Source organism: Carassius auratus, chromosome 45 (assembly GCF_003368295.1).
Source record: "Carassius auratus strain Wakin chromosome 45, ASM336829v1, whole genome shotgun sequence".
In the NCBI taxonomy this organism is placed as follows: domain Eukaryota; kingdom Metazoa; phylum Chordata; class Actinopteri; order Cypriniformes; family Cyprinidae; genus Carassius; species Carassius auratus.
This window is the reverse complement of record NC_039287.1, coordinates 7573893-7587744: the sequence shown is the minus strand read 5'-3', so window position 1 is coordinate 7587744 and position 13852 is coordinate 7573893. Positions and strand designations below refer to the sequence as shown.

The window sequence follows — 13852 nt, the reverse complement described above, 5'->3', positions numbered from 1 at the left end:
CTTTTTTTTAAGTTTTCTTCCTCTGACTGGAATTGCTGCTGTATGTTTTTGGTCAGAATGCTTGATTTAGAAGTTTGGCTTTAATTTAAAGTACCTATGAGCCTCTCTGTGAGTTTACTTGCTGGGCTAGTCATGTAGTCACAGAAGTTTGCTGTCATAGTTGTTCTTGGAATGGATAGCTGCACTTGCTTGAAGCATTATGGTAGTGGATCATAAAATTCGCTTGTGTGTGTGTGTGTGTGTTTGTTAGTTGACCGCGATCATTGCTTATTGTGCAGAGAGGTTGTGGTCCTTGTAAAGAGGGGTTTGCATTGTCCAAGTATTTCCTCTGAGAATTCCATAGGACAGTTGTGTCTCCCTCTAGACATACGGGACTGTGGACAGTCTGGTTGATTGAGCTCGACACAAAAGCCATGAATAGAGCAAAGAATGTGTCATGCTATTATTTCTGTTCCTCAAGCTATGGAGGAGAAATTTGAGACGATAACAAAAGATTTGAAAATCCAAACACAGCTCTTCGTGATGGGCATATTTATTGACTTGCTTGTTTTCTTGCCTTTATCTGCACATCTTATCTGTTGTTTTCAGAACTGGTTGCTGAAACCGTGCCCATGTAGCTCAATGGTGGTGACAGCAGCGTCAATCTACCTGTCACTCTAGTGGCCACGCCCTTAATTATGCAGAACTTTATGGCCTTATATAATTAAAACGAATGAGTCATAAATTCACCCCCCTCACTGTTTCATGATGGCCAAAATTTGCTATATACACCGAAACCACTTTTTTTAACTGCTGGGTTATAAACATATTTTTTCTGATGTATATTTGGGTATATTAACATGGGACTGACTCCCTTTTGGAGCCGGTCTCTAGCAGGCAGTTGATTGATTGCAGTTTAAGTCACTTCCGTGTTGGTTTCAAAAGAGAGATATGAAGGTTACCAGTTGGTAATTATGAATAATTGTGTGTGTGTGTGTGTGTATACTGTATATATATATATATATATATATATATATATATATATATATATACATGTATATATGTTGATATACATACAAAAGTTTTTATTTTTCAGTCAACCCAGACGATTGACGCGTCTATAATAATTTTACGATTTTCATCTTTGTTTTTTTACACTATATTCATGAGCCAGGCTAGTGTGAATGTGCATTTTCCACTGCTGCTACTTGTTTTCTTCCATGGCAGGTTATTACAGTTTGATTTGCTTCCTCACAGATTCTAAATTCTGTAGAGGTGCTGTGTTTACATAGTTTAATTTGGCCGTTGCTTGACAAGTCTAGTCTTTCCTGCTGCTGACCATATGGCTCCCTAACAGACGGCCATGTGTATGAAGCCAGTGTATTCATGAAGGGGAGCTGGACATTATTTGTTCTCATTATATTCATTGCAAAATCATTTCCAGAACCAAGTTTAACACTTCTCTGGCATTCAGAGTTATTGGCTCATGTCTATCCCATAGTTCCTGTTTAGTATGACCAAAATACCGTAACTGTACCGTAACCGTAACTGAAACTGTAACTGATTCAATGCAGTTACACTTCATTTTTATAATTTATAGTTATTTCCTGGCGTGTTGTTCAGTTTATGAGTCTGTCAATGATTAATCATCTGCTTTCCTCGTTCTCTGTTTGTCTCAGTTTTGTAACATGTTATTCAGTCAGCGATCTGCTAGTCTGCAGAACCAGTTTCTCCATCTCTTGTATGGAAGGATAAGAAAGAATGAGTCGGGAGGGGGTGGTGTGGGTGTTTAGGGGGAATTTTTGGCACACTTCCTCATTTTGTTTTCATAAATAACAAATTTCCTTACCTCCTTCTCTCTTTTGCAAGCTAATAGCCGTGGAACAACCGTGATTTTGCTGTATTTAAAAAGAGAAGAAGTGGTTTCAAAAGCATTTACTGTAGAATATGTGAGTGTATCTGGGCATAAAGTAGTCCTATCTATCTAGCAATTTTATTGAAGATGTTTTGCATGGGTCCATAATGAATTAACTGCTCAGCAAACAATGTTGCACAGGTCTCTAGAACTTATAGAACAAATAGGATCATTCAAAAAAGCACAAATAATTATCAAAGACTGTGAACCTGCTTACCCTGACATGTTGATATATTTTAGTCACTGACTTATAACTTCTGGCTAGTATGACTGTTTATGCACGTGCACAATGGAAATGTGCTCAGACTGCACTGTGTCCTGAAGATCTCCGACTCTGTGTCATTTGCACTAAAATCATGACATGATATACTTAATCTTGTAAGAAAGAGAGAGAGAGATGGTGTTTATTTGTGTTCAGAAAAGCTTTCCACCTGAGTGCATTAAACAGATCCCAGTTACTTCTTAAGAGAGAGATAAAGGGCCATGTGCAGAGGTTTTTAGTGCTTATAAATGATTTCCTTTTTTCAAGGATGAAAATTTCAACAGCTGTGGAGGAGAAATCAAGAAGTATACACTCTCGCTGGCCGTTCATAAACAATAAAATATTAAGTGGTTTCATACTAACTGTGGCATGGCCTGAGGCCCAGGTCTAGGTGGTTTTGTTTGGCTCAGGCCTCATATGATATTGATGAAGAAAGAGTACACTACAAGAGTGAAATTAGTTCACGGCAGCTTTAAATAGAAGCTTATGATGCTGCAATATTTTTGGGCTGATAATGCATTTCCTCTTCACCATTGCAAGCAATCAATTCTTAAGAATTTCAGATCTATATCAGTCTAAATCAAAGGGCACTGTTCCAAAACCAACATACATGAGCAGCTGCCTTCTATTCTGAGGCAGCATGCTAACTGAAATGGAACCTTACTTATTTGGAACCAATTACATGGACCATTACTTAAACGGATGATTTACCCCAAAATAAAAATCTCTCATCATTTTATTCACCCTCTTGTCATTGCAAACCTGTATGACTTACGCTATGTGGAACACAGAAGATGATCATTTGAAGAAATAGTTTTAATGATTGTTATTAATAAAAGTAACCATTTTACAAGTGTTATTGATACTTTTCTGTATCGAATGGAATAAAAGAAAATGAAGCTTATTTACACAATGTTTCAGTGGAGATCCAAATTAGAGAACAACCTGCAATTTCCTAAATTTCAAGGTCTTTGCTTAGTCATATTTGAAGTTATCCTATAACAGGAGAATAGAAGGGCAGTTTTTTAAAGCATATTTCAGAAATTAATTGTATTCTGAAGCACAGTATAAAAAAACTGAAATGATATATTTGAAAAAGAACTCTGATCAAAATTAGAGAATACTTTCAGATACATTCATTTTATTGGTGTTTATCTGGCGCCTGCTGCTAACTTCCTTAATTCTATAACAAACATCATTTAACTGGCAGCATTGCAAGATGGCAGGCCACGAAATCCTGCGACAGAAGGTTGTCCAAAGGAAGGACAAAGGGATGACCCTTTGCACCAACTGCAAGAGAAGTTTGTCATTCCAAATCTGTGATTTCTTGAATGACACTAATTACTCAGCAACCAGGGAGATTTCAGGAAACAGGACTAAATATAGATTACTGAACAGTAGCAAGACAGACATGACTGTCAGAGAAGAACCCTGACAATCGGTTTAACACTGAAGCTAGAATTGCTCACCAGTTCAGTGTGGAACAGGGTAAGGATCTGTCTTGGCATGTTTAAGAGAAGTTGAACTAGAAGTGCACTCTGCAGTGACCAAGCCTCTCATAAGAAGAAAGAATAAAAAGGCTTGACTCACCTTTGCTGAGGAGCATGTCGTGTAGAAGTCCCTGTGACCAATGCAGTGATGAGAGCAAGTTGAATCAATTTGGGACTAAAGGGAAACATTTTGTTTGGCATCAAACTGAATTAAGATTGAAGCCAAGAAGTCACTGAAAGGTGGAGAAGGAAGTGTCATGGTTTGGGGGATGTTTTGTGCAGCAGGAGTTGGGCCTCTTTTTATACAGCTATAGCATGGCAGGGTTTATCAGAACCTCCTTCAGCAACATGCAGTTCTCCCAATCAGCAGTTCATTGAAGCTAAGAACATTGACGTTATTAAATGGCCATTCAAAGGCTATTTATTAATTGTTCTCTAATTTCAATGTCCACTGTATATACAGGTAATGTTCTTGTATAATAGAAGGTCAGGCTGTTTATTGAAAGTATTAATATTTAATTAATTAAATTCATATAAGAGCACATGAATTGATATTTATAGTGTATGTCACCAGTTTATCCTATCATTCCCATATCTACTTCCCTGCCCTCAGTGTATTGACCAATGTGAATACAACATGTTTGGAGTTCTGAATTGACACTAAGTATGCTGACGCCATTATTGTTTTGTTCCAAGACTGGTTATGAAAGACGTCATAGGTTGACATAACAGGCAGGTATTCAAAAGATCATCATGCTACCTCTCCACAGCTGTGAACTGTGGATAAAACAAAGGGCGATAAAAAGACTGCTATATTTATTTTTATTTTGAGTAACAGTGTTCTCTGGTCTAATTGAGGAAGTGTTTTTTTTAGTTTAGCCTTTTGCACAACTGCTAGACATAATCAAGCATGTCCAAGGGACGCTAATGACTTGCTATTTAGTGGACCTATTTTAATAAAGCATCATAATTACATTACAGTTCAGTCAAGGGCTCATGCAGGGTAACTTTCAGTAAAGCACATCTCTTTATCAGTCAAGACCACTTAACCATATGTATTGATCGCCCCTGTTATAAAGAAAAGTCTGCTTATGTTTCACATCAGATGATAAGGAACAGGCATTCATTTTGTGTTTTTCAGTTTGGTGCTGAAGGAGAGGTACTTGCCTTTATTTACACTATGTTAGAAATATACGTATTGGATTGTGTGTGTGTGTGTGTGTGTGTGTGTGTGAGCGCGCACTATACCATTCTGTATTTTAACAGCTGTGAACACTCCCCATTCACATAACATCCACGGGAACTTTGGCTTCCTCACATGCAAAACAAGCTATATAACAAGAGAGGGAGAACGAGAAATAGATAGAATAGAGGGAAAGAGAGATAATTCTGTAAGTCTAACTACATAGGCCCTAAAAAATATTTGGACAGTAGGGTTGTAATGATTCACCCACCTCACAATTCGATTCGATTCACGATTTTGATTCCACAATTACATTTTTTCAATATTTCTTTTTTTCTTTTTTTACTAAATGAGATTGAAGACATTATACAGTAAATGAATAGGTGATGTTTTATTAGGCTATTGCTGCACGTTTCTTTGTGAAATTGAAATAAAACAAAACTAAATTGAAATTTTAGAACAAACCCCAAATCAAACAAGTAAGTTACACAAAGAAGAGAAATCTCTTAATATGAACAAACTAAGGCTTTGTCAGAGGCGACCACTGGATTTAATCATGATCCAAACAAAGATGCAGCATGAGTAGATTGTAATCTAAATTAGACTGTATAATTTCGAAATTTGAAGCAAAAACAGAATGGTCTGAGTTTAGTTTTGTGAAACTATGCCACATAAAACATATCTTAATGAAACAACAGACGAGGTGAATGAGACGCGAGGTTCTCTCTCTGACAGTAGGTGGTGATTATGAACAGCAATGATACAGTGTTTCCTGGGTTACCACTGTAAACAAAACAGCCAGCCCTCAGTGTTGGGAAAGTTCACTTTCTACATGAACTAGTTCAAAGTTCAATACACAAATTTTAAAATGAACTAGTTCAGTTCATAGTTCAAACTACAAAATTTTGAACTAAGTTCACTAAGTTCCAAAAATGAACTAGTTCTTAGTTCTTTTTTTCAATATGTTGCTGCAAGCTATTCTTTTTCAAAATTATTGCCACAGCCCATATAGAATCACAGTCAGCAATTATTTTATCAGTTTTAACAAATGAAGCTATGCGTCAGATTTCATCTTCATATCCAATTTTGAATCCTTATCCAACCAGGGTTTACATTAGCATTGAGTGGACAGCATTTCCCCATTGTTGCTTTAATGCTTTGTCTCCCATTCTCACCGACCTTGTCATAAACATCATAAAATTATTTTAAATGATGATACACCTTCTTGCTACATGCTGCTGTCGCCTGCATGCTTTTTTTATTTTTTTATTTTGATGACGCGTCACGCATGCGGCGCACGGCGGTGTGACACTGGTGGCTGGTGTTTGCCAGATTGGGTGTTTTTTCCGCTACATATTAAGACCCGTTTACGGTGTGTTTTAGCCGGGTTTTCGCCTGGAAGGCTCTATAGAAATCTGGCACCCTATTGAACGAAGTTAACCTGTGAGAGCGTGCCGTTCACAGACACCAGAATGAACGAGTTCACAGTAACGTTCATCAGGCATTAATACAGCATGTTCAGTTCACGTTCGCCCAAAATATGAACGAGTTCATGAACTATCGTTCAATGAACGTGTTCAGGCACAACACTGCCAGCCCTTATGAACACTGCTTTAAAGGTCACCTATTATGCCCTTTTTACAAGATGTAATATAAATCTTATGGCTTTTCTGAAAGTGCCTGTGAAGTTTCAGCTCAAAATACCTTACTGTACAGATCGTTTATTATAACGTGTTGAAAAGTATAATTTTTTGGGTGGGTCTAAAAAGTGCTGATTCAGGGGTGTGTTCCCTTACATCAAAATGAGCTGCAACTTCCCGCCCGACTCCAGAATGGGGCAGAGCTTAGACTTATCTGCTTTGTGTATGGCAATAAACAGAGAGGAGAAGCAACATGAGCGAGAGTGAAAGGACCGGTATCTAGCCGTACGTGTATGAATCCGGACAGCAGAAGAAAAAAATATTAAGCTCATTTTATCATTCTAAGATGGCTGTGTACACAATTCCAACACAAATTCCTGTCCAAACACCTTGTAAAAGTGGATTTTGCATAATAGGTGTCCTTTAATATGCTTGTTCAGTGGAAGGTGAAACGAAAATACCACGTTAACTTTTCTGAAGGTAGTCAGTTCCCCTCAAGAGATACATTCATATAAACTCCTACTCCAGCTCAACCGATTTGAATTGTCACATATTTGAATTGATTTTTAATCGTTAAATTCCTATTTGGACAGTTCAGCAAGACTTTAAAACATCTGAATATCATTGTTTTAAAGACATTCCAAAGTGTGTGATTACTCAGCAAAAACACCTGTGTGAACCTGGGGTGAACTTACTTTATACATCCACTTAAAATGTATTCCAGAAAGTAAAGTTGGGTCTGAGAAAAATACTTGTTTCATTTGTTTGCAGATAAAAATTTTTTAAATGTGACTCCAGACACTTTTTGGGGCCACTTTTTAGGTGTATTAGTATTATTATAGTATTAAAAAAACGTAATATTGTGAAATATACATTCAATTACAGTTTGTTAATATATTTTAAAACATAATTTATTCTTGTGTTTGCAAATCTGAATTTTCAGACACCATTACAGTCTTCACTGTCATATAATCCTTTAGAAAGATAATATGCCGATTTGGTGCTCAAGAAACATTTCTCAGCTGAGAGGCACAATATAATGGCCAAAGATATCCATCTGATTGATTTCAAACATAGACAACTGTAGAAAATAGCACAGGAATGCAGGTGCATGTCCTGTGCATACACCACCCTTAAAAGTTGCTGTTGTCGTGACATGGTGGGTGGGTGTGCATGTTTATAGTAAAAAATCAAAGTAAAAATCGGAACTGTTGGGCAGTAGAAAAAGTCCTTGTTGTTGAGTCCTGAGTGAATGTATACACATGCTAATATGCTGTGTAGTTTGTGCTTTGGGAGTGCCATTTCCTCTGACTGTTGGATGTGTATGTGTGTGTGTGTGTGTGCATTTGTATCTGTGTTCCTAGCAGACCGCGCCTCTTTCAGGAAGACTGAGCTGCTCCAATCAGCCCGGTTCTCAGAATTCCCAAGCTGAATCCAAGTACTAGACTGAGAGAGGAACATGAGAAGTTGAGTGGGACAAATGACCCAGTGACAAAGGATATAAGGATGAAAGAGCGAGAGGAAAGGTGAATCAGATAATGGAGGAAAGTAATGTTGAATGGTTATACAGTATGTTTAATGCCTGAGCACAGTCTACAGCAGGGGTGTCAAACTCAGTTCCTGGAAGACCGCAGTCCTGCAAAGTTTAGTTCCAACCCTGCTCCGACACACAAACCATCTAGTTTTCCAATAAGCCTGAAGGACATGATTAGCTGAATCGGGTGTGTTTAATTAGGGTTGGATCTAAACTCTGCAGGGCTGTGGCCCTCCAGGAACTGAGTTTAAAGCCCCTGGTCTACAGTCATTGATCTCTCATTGTAATTAAAGTTAATTGGCCTCAGTTAGACAAAGACACTTGCTCAGAAGATATATAAAAAAAGGTTCAAAATTAAGTAAATAAAGTGGCACTACTTGCTGGTTTTTAATAACTTTACAAGGAGCTGCAATATATTAAGTCAACTATAAAAATGAGAGTTTGGCACTTGTTGATTTAACCAATGCAAGTAATTCAAATCAATGCCTTAATAAAACTTCTGGTCTTCATCTTCTAAAGACCTTTACGTCAGTGGAAAATAATGTGGAATATTCTTTCATTAACCAAAGCAAATATATTATGAACATGATGTGTCTTTTTTTATGTTTTTATGACAGGTGCTTTTTTACAGTCTGACAGACAGCTTGTTTATGATGTTTTTGATGTTGACACAGTAACCTGCACCATTTGTACTAATAAGTAAAACAACAGTTTAATAATCATATATATATATATATATATATATATATATATATATATATATATATATATATATATATATATATATATATATATATATATATATATATGCACACAAACATTCACTCACAGTATATATAACTATTTATTAAAACTAGTTATATATAAATAATAAATATATATAAAACATTATCATAAACAGTTAGACATTATTATATATATTAATCATTTTATTCACTCACTATTGTATATTTTGGACCCTGTGTGCAAATAACTGATCTAGTGAGCCCATGCTATTTTAGTCTAGTTAACAACAAAGTTTAATTTTATTCCTAAAGACATTTTTTTCATAAACATGTAGATCTCTCTTTTTGCAGTTCTTGCAGGTCACACATAGTATACTTACTTGCATTGATCTATGGAACAATGGTCCCGACTGCTTAATTTGTGCATGCATCTATCATGAAAATACAATCATTACACCTTTAGCACAATCAATAAGAGGTGATAATGACTAATATGCAAAGTTAGTCACTGGGGGAACTGAGTGAAAGAATGACCCCTGCTGCAGAATTATTGTTTATTTGCCTGTTCTTCTTTCCTGTTGCAATATTGATTTTAAAAAGATCTTTGTTTAACACAGACAGAATAAGACTTCAATCAGTATCAGAATGAATCAGACAAATGCAGAAACAATAAATGTGGATTATGAGATACTGAAGGCCTTCTTTTTATTATAATTTTTTACATTGTGGTTACTGTCACACCATATAGTCCAAAGTTCAAGGCTGCAAAGACTTTAGTCAGCTTGCAACACTTTTTTTATGCATACAGAGCAGCAGATATATTCGGCCATAAAAACATATCACTCCTAGTCATTGAACAGACATTGAAACAAGTTCATTTCAAAGTTAGTCTACTTTTTTTTCTTTTAGAGGCACTATGGTGGGGGAGTGAGGGTGAAAAAAAACAGATTGGACCCTGAAACTGTTGTTCTGCTCTCTGATTGGCTGACTCTTGTTGCTAGGCTTATGTCTTTTGTGTTTTTTTTTTTCGCTCTTTCTTCCCCCGGTCTCTGATAGGTCAGGATGGAACTGGTTTAGACAAGGGCTGTGTCAGGCAACTTTTCTGCCACTTGTTGAACATCCGAAGGCTTGTGGTTTAAGCGTGGCTGCTCGTTCAGCACAAGAAAAACAACAGCACAGAGACACATTCACACAGAGAGTCACTTCTACAGACACATCCTGTTACTCAGAAAGTGTTCACGTATAAATAAAAAATTTTCACAGGCAGAAATTCACAACCAGAGCCAGAGTTATTGGCAGATGGTGGCTGTTTTTCTCGCAGCTCAAGGAAATCAGCTTTTTAATCTAATATTCACATAATATATTACATAGTCCTAAATGAACATGACTTAAACACTTAAACACATGACTTCTCACACTTGAGAAAAGCCTAAAGAGATCTCCACAGCTGGTGAATCAAAGTTCTGTTTAATGAAGAATAAGTTTTAGTAAAATAATCTATAAAAGTGAAGAAAATGCAGACATAAAATAGGCTTCCAGCTATCGAATGATAATTTCCATGTTTAACATGTTTTACTGTTATAAAAAAAAAATAACTAAAAAAATTTAGAATTTGTGACTCATAAGTATATCAGATGCATATGTCCGGACATGTTTCTCTTGTGCTGTGCTTAAATGAATTCATCAATACAATGGAAAAATTACTTAAAATGACTCCAAAACCAAGATTTATGTTTAGCGTTTTGTAAACTTTCATCATTAGTTGCGTTTTAGGTTTGTTTTCGTATGTGACTGGAGTCATTCCACTTTTTGTATTTTTTTTCCATAGATATAACCAACTGAGCAGCTGAACCCAGTGTTATGATACGGTGTGGGTACAGTAAAGCCTGAAGTTTGTTCTAAGATAATAGTTATGGCTCTTTAATAAAGAGAGGAAAGAGTGCCTTGGGGGAGATGACCGCAAGGCAAACGCTGACCATTCTCTTCTGTAGGTTTGCTGAGCCATAGGGCTCAGTAGGCCTGGTTAACCACCCCCCTATCACCAGAGAGAGTGCTGACTCCTGCTCTGGACTGTTTACACCCCCTCAGCCCCCCCGATCTAGGTTGGTCCCTTCAGACACAATGAACATGCTGAATAGCTACTCTTCATCTCGTGAGCGATGCCAAATCCAAACGCTTTGACAGCCTTCTGCTCATGCACAGGACTTAAATTAATGTTTGTTGGGCTTTATTACTCCACAATATATTCTACAATAGTGCATTTCATCATACAGAGGGAAAAATAATACATTGTGTTTTATGCATTATGCTTTAGTTGTGAATCATTCAGTATGTTGTAAAGATTAAAGCTCAACTGTATAAACAAAATTCTAAAGTGCATTGCATTACATCATCTTGACAAATTGAAAACCAAGGCTTTTTTTCTTTTTTCTTGAAAACAACCAATATGTGAGCCAAAACGGTTATTTGATCTATTAGGTGCCTTGACTTGTCCCCTGTGGGGCATATTAAGCTGTCAGCGGGAATTGATCTTGTCTTGTTTTTCACTGTAGTCCATGCTTTCTTCCTCATTCATGTCGCGGGGCTTGTTTACTGCAGTTCACTTTGCTCAAGGAAAAACATCCCCTCCCACTTGCTTGGGCTACTTAAATCTGTCCCTTTCACCAGGCAGCCGGGACTGCCAGGAGGTAACCGTGTCATAGAATTGACAAATCATGATTATGTAAATAGGTTTATTGGAAGGCCAAGTAAAATGTCTGTTAAGTATTAATCAACATTAGAAAATTTCCATTCATATACCTGAAACCAAAGAAAAGCTCCCCATTGAAAGTGCACTGAGATAGAAACAACTCAACAATTCTTAGACAATTTCCATATAAATCAGTTAAATAAATCCAAATATATTAACAAATAGGAAGTGTTCAATGTTTAGGTCACCCCATAAAAAAATGAAATTGTGTCTTTTACTTTCATTCATCTTGTTTCAAACCTGTATGACTCTCTAATGTGAAACACAAAAGAAAAGTTAGCCAGAATGTGAGACTTACTTTTCGCTTTAAATACATCTTTCATTCTAATAAATGATATGCTCTTTATAACATGTCCTTTTTAACTAAAGAAAGTCATTGTGTTTGCAACGACGTGAGTGTGAATAAATGATGACAGAATTGTAATTTTTGCATAAACGACCGTTTTAAGTCGCCCGTTGGCGCAAGTGTCTTTTAACCCCGCCCCCTTAGCGTTGATTGGACAACATAGGTTGTTTTTGTAACGCGAATGGCTACTGGGCGCGTCAATCATATTTATAGCTTGTTTTTACCAAAAGAGATCTAGGAGAGAGTGGGTATTCTGCTCTGGAGCGTCAGAAGACAGGAACCGGTAGCCTAACAAAATGCCTCAAGGAACAACGGGAACTAAAACAAACACAAGATAGTCGCTCTAATTTTTTATATAGAAGCAGAAAAGCGCAACATGAGGCACGCATCAACATCTAATGAAACTATGGAAAACTCCTCTCTCACCATGACAGACTTGTTTAAAATTTGCACACAATGCGAGCGGCTAAGTAAAAAGGTAAGAAACAAATTAGAGCTTGACATCAAGTTTAATTAATGACAGATTTATTTTTAACTAACCCGTTTCGTTAGTCTTCTTTTTTTTTCTTTGCCGTGGGTTTAAAATAATGTCCGTTTATTTAGTCCGTTTGCTGCAGTGCAGCCTGGTCTTTGTACTTGCATCATGAACGCAGCTGGCTTGTTTTTCGGTCTTCTGTCATCGGATCGATAGAAATTCGTCTTTTATCAATGGCTGACCGTATTAAAGTCAGTGTCACATTGTCTAAATGTTGTTTTTTATTCAAGCAAAGCACTAATATCCAAGATAGCCATCGTGTGGAACTGATGTATGTTTCTGCAAGGCTCGCGTTGTCGAGTTTAATAGCATTTAGTATTAAATGTAGTTCTACACCATAGCTTGCGAATTCCTGTCTGAGTCAGCTATTTTGGCATTATTATGTCACTGGTATATTGCTAACTGGCCTTTTTGTTCATATGGAACCTAGGTTGTTTTGAATCATTCCCTTTGTGCCTTTGACAGATTCTATTGTATCAATAAGCAGATTAATGATGTTCAGGATCTGAATGAATGGTGCATTTACTTACAGATCTGACTGTATTACGTATTATGTCATGTATTATAAAGAATATCTTTTCTGGCCAATGCCAGAGAAAATTCTGGTACCAGCCATTAATATTTGGGCTGAGATTGGCTGTTGTTTTTTGTTTTTATGAGTTCTCTCATGCCAGGATTTCTTCAATATAATAATAGTAGTTTCGTGCCAAGTGCTTCTCTCAGGTTTTGACTTGTGGATCAGGAAATCATGCTATTGGTTTTGATCTTTTTAGGACGCTGGAGTGCAAATCCCCAGACCGATGGGAAATGGACCAAGTAGATTCATACCAGAGAAAGAGGTTAGTGTTAACATCAACCCTGCTGGATTTAAAGTTGGCTTGAATCTCACTCCAACCATTATAATCAACAAATTGCACTCCCTTTTTTGGCATTAACAATGTTTATCATCCCAGTCTAGTGAAGATATTTTCCCAGTACTGAGTTCCCCAGGTTCACCTCATCTTTATTCCCCCGTTGTCTTAGATACTTCAAGTCAGTAAATTGAATGAAAGAATACAGTCGATTTTTGAGGATGCCTTCGCAGTGCTCGGTCGCCTTGACAACATCTCCTTGGTGATGGGGTTCCATCCTGAGTATTTGGAGAGCTTTCTTAAGACACTGCATTACCTGCTTCAGGTGGACGGTCCATTGTCTCCGCACTGCAGACATTACATAGGCATAATGGTGAGGCTGCAGGCTGTATTTTTGTATGCAACTCAAAAATCACAATGATAGATTCTTCTGAAGGTGTCTCTGTGGTCAACAGGCTGCCGCTAGGCACCAGTGCACGTATCTGGTCAACCTGCACGTGAATGACTTTCTGCAGGTCAGAGGTGATCCCAAGTGGTTGAAAGGTCTGGAAGAAGCCCCACAGAAGCTGCAGGCTCTTGGAGAGCTCAATAAGATCCTGGCCCATCGCCCCTGGATGCTCACCAAAGAACATATTGAGGTATG

General features: G+C 37.2%; 1 protein-coding gene across 3 annotated transcripts in view; it reads left to right on the top strand.

Annotated features, from left to right (window-relative positions):
• Window positions 1-13852, top strand: part of LOC113063094 (sestrin-1-like) — a 38027-nt gene that overhangs the window by 20373 nt on the left and 3802 nt on the right. For 2 of the 3 annotated variants that reach the window (XM_026233262.1, XM_026233261.1), the window contains exons 3-5: window positions 13132-13197; window positions 13382-13582; window positions 13665-13847. In XM_026233262.1, coding sequence (XP_026089047.1) covers window positions 13132-13197; window positions 13382-13582; window positions 13665-13847 — 450 coding nt within the window. Of the gene's footprint in view, window positions 1-12052; window positions 12302-13131; window positions 13198-13381; window positions 13583-13664; window positions 13848-13852 lie in introns of those variants that run through there. The other variant, XM_026233263.1, reaches the window with a different exon arrangement.